We start from the raw sequence: 2,298 nt of genomic DNA, 5'->3' as shown, positions 1-2,298 counted from the left end.
CAAGCAAGTCTCCTGCCTCCGCCTCCCAAGTAGCTGGGACCACAGGCGCCTGCCACAACGCCTGGCTATTTTTTGGTTGCAGCCGTCATTGTTGTTTGGTCGGTCCGGGCTGGATTCGAACCTACCACCTTAGGTGTATGTGGCTGGCACCTTAGCCGGTTGAGCCACAGGCGCCGAGCCAACACCTCATCTCTTAAAAACATCCAGGAGTTATGGTGGGTAGTCCCAGCTACTTGGGAGCCTGAGGAAAGAGGGACACTTGAGCTCAAATTTGAGGTTCTGTGAGATAAGACCCCATGGCACTCTACCCAAGATGACAAAGTGAGACTCTGTCTTCCGCAAGAAAAAAAAAAAAAGGAAGTGCTCCTGGAGATCTTATATTCTGATAGACTCCATGCATGTTAATAAATTTGTATTAAAAATATAAACGCTTCTGATATGATGCAATATAATTTCCTGAAAATCCTTGTGTTTTATAGTAAACATATGTGCTAAAAATAATAGGGCTTATGTAGACAGTAAATCCAGGGACAAACTACTTAAAGTCTATGCATATATATATATTTTTTCGAGACAGAATCTCACTTTGTTGCACTTGGTATAGAGTGCCGTAGCATCATAGCTCACAGCAACCTCAAACTCTTGGGCTCAAGCGATCTTCTTCTTCTTTTTTTGCAGTTTTTGGCTGAGGCTGGGTTTGAACCTACCACCTCCAGCATTTGGGGCTGGCGCCCTTCTCCTTTGAGCCACAGGTGCCACCCATCAAGTGATCTTCTTTCCTCACCCTCCCAAGTAGCTGGGATTACAGGAGCTCTCCATAAAACCTGGCTAGTTTCTTTAAGAGACAGAGTCTCATTCTTGCTCAGGTAGGTCTCGAACTCCTGAACTCTGGGAATCCACCAGCTGTGGCCTTCCAGGGTGCTGGGATTACAGGTGCGAACAGCCACTGTGCCCACCCTCTATGCAAATTTTCAATGTTTAGAAAATGGTAATAAGTACCTTGGGAGATAACATGTCCTTATCCTGTAGTGGGTTCACTGTGCCTGGAGGCTACCACAATGAACATTAAAAACAAAAAATGGGCAAAAATGCTGGCAATACGTTTTTTTAAAGCATAGAGTAGTGGGAACTAGAATTATGTGGCCAGAAGGAGAGCTCTGAGCCAGTGGGGCTACCATCAAGTGAGCACTCGGTGTAGTGAGTATGAGCTGTCCTGAGCAGAGCAGAGTGTCCTGCAAGGCTGGGGGAGCCTCTCTGGGAGAGCCTAATGTTCAGTTTAAATTTTCTTAAAGTAAAGTAGCAAGGGCTCCTGCTGCCAGAAAAGAATCTCTGTTTCCTTCTCCAGGAGAATACAGGAATCCAAACTATCCTGCACTGACCTGACTCCCTGTTTATCAAATTGTGTGTGTACCTATTCATATCCCCCAAATCTGTTGCAGTGGTCTCGTCTGTATGCATCCTTGGATGTAGCAAAACAAAAACATCATCATACCGTGAACTTTTCCTTATAATACAGGTTAAAACCCTCCAACAGTACTCACTGCACAGTGAACAACTTATATCTTCGAAGAGTCTAAGGTTGTTAATTTAGAGGGAGGAAAGTCGCACACATTCTATCATTTTATATGTTCAGAGACATTTAAAGACAATGATAACTATACCTCTAGTTCTTCTTTGTCCTGTTCTTCACTGCGCCCCGCTTTGGCTTTCTCTTTCTCCAGAGCCCACTGGAGCTCTCTTGATTTCTTCTGTTCACTTGCTAATGCATCATTAAGCAAATGTACTTCATCTGTCTTATCTTTAACTTCCAACCTAAATCAGAGAAACAAATAAAACTTTTGTGAAACTAATTTGAACAAGTATGTAATAAGAGAGCAAGAAAGACAAAACACCTTCCCTTGGAAAGATGAGGTACATAATAAACTAGCTAATAGGAAAATATAAACCATGTTATTAGGATTAAAGATTTTTAACTGTGGCTCATTTCAAATTCACTATTTCTAATAAAACTATTAATTACTATTTACCATTACAAACAATTATTTTCCTTTGTCTTTCACTGAACATGGGATTCACCATGTGTGTATGTGTGAAAACAAATGTTCAAAATAAAAATGACTGTATTTTGTGTCTTTGGCAAGAGGAATATCTCAGTATTTACACCAACAAATCCATCCTTTTTAATATCTCTTCAAACATTTTTGCATATTTCAGCTAACAGAACCATGAATCCCACTGAGTTCATAAATAATCACTTCAAATTAGTTGGTGGCAAAACTAAAGGCCAAATGATATCTT

The 2,298-nt window shown here is 41.1% G+C and overlaps 1 protein-coding gene across 1 annotated transcript in view; it reads right to left on the bottom strand.

Moving 5' to 3' along the window:
- The window catches only part of AKAP9 (A-kinase anchoring protein 9), a 171,481-nt gene that overhangs the window by 14,761 nt on the left and 154,422 nt on the right, over window positions 1-2,298 (bottom strand). The window contains exon 40 of the mRNA XM_023507496.1: window positions 1,662-1,812. Within this exon, the coding sequence (XP_023363264.1) occupies window positions 1,662-1,812 (151 nt within the window). The remainder of the gene's footprint in view (window positions 1-1,661; window positions 1,813-2,298) is intronic.

Source organism: Otolemur garnettii, unplaced genomic scaffold (genome assembly GCF_000181295.1).
Source record: "Otolemur garnettii isolate 467f Iridium unplaced genomic scaffold, OtoGar3 scaffold00005, whole genome shotgun sequence".
Taxonomy (NCBI): domain Eukaryota; kingdom Metazoa; phylum Chordata; class Mammalia; order Primates; family Galagidae; genus Otolemur; species Otolemur garnettii.
The sequence above is the reverse complement of the archived record's forward strand: the minus strand, read 5'-3'. Positions and strand labels throughout refer to the sequence as shown.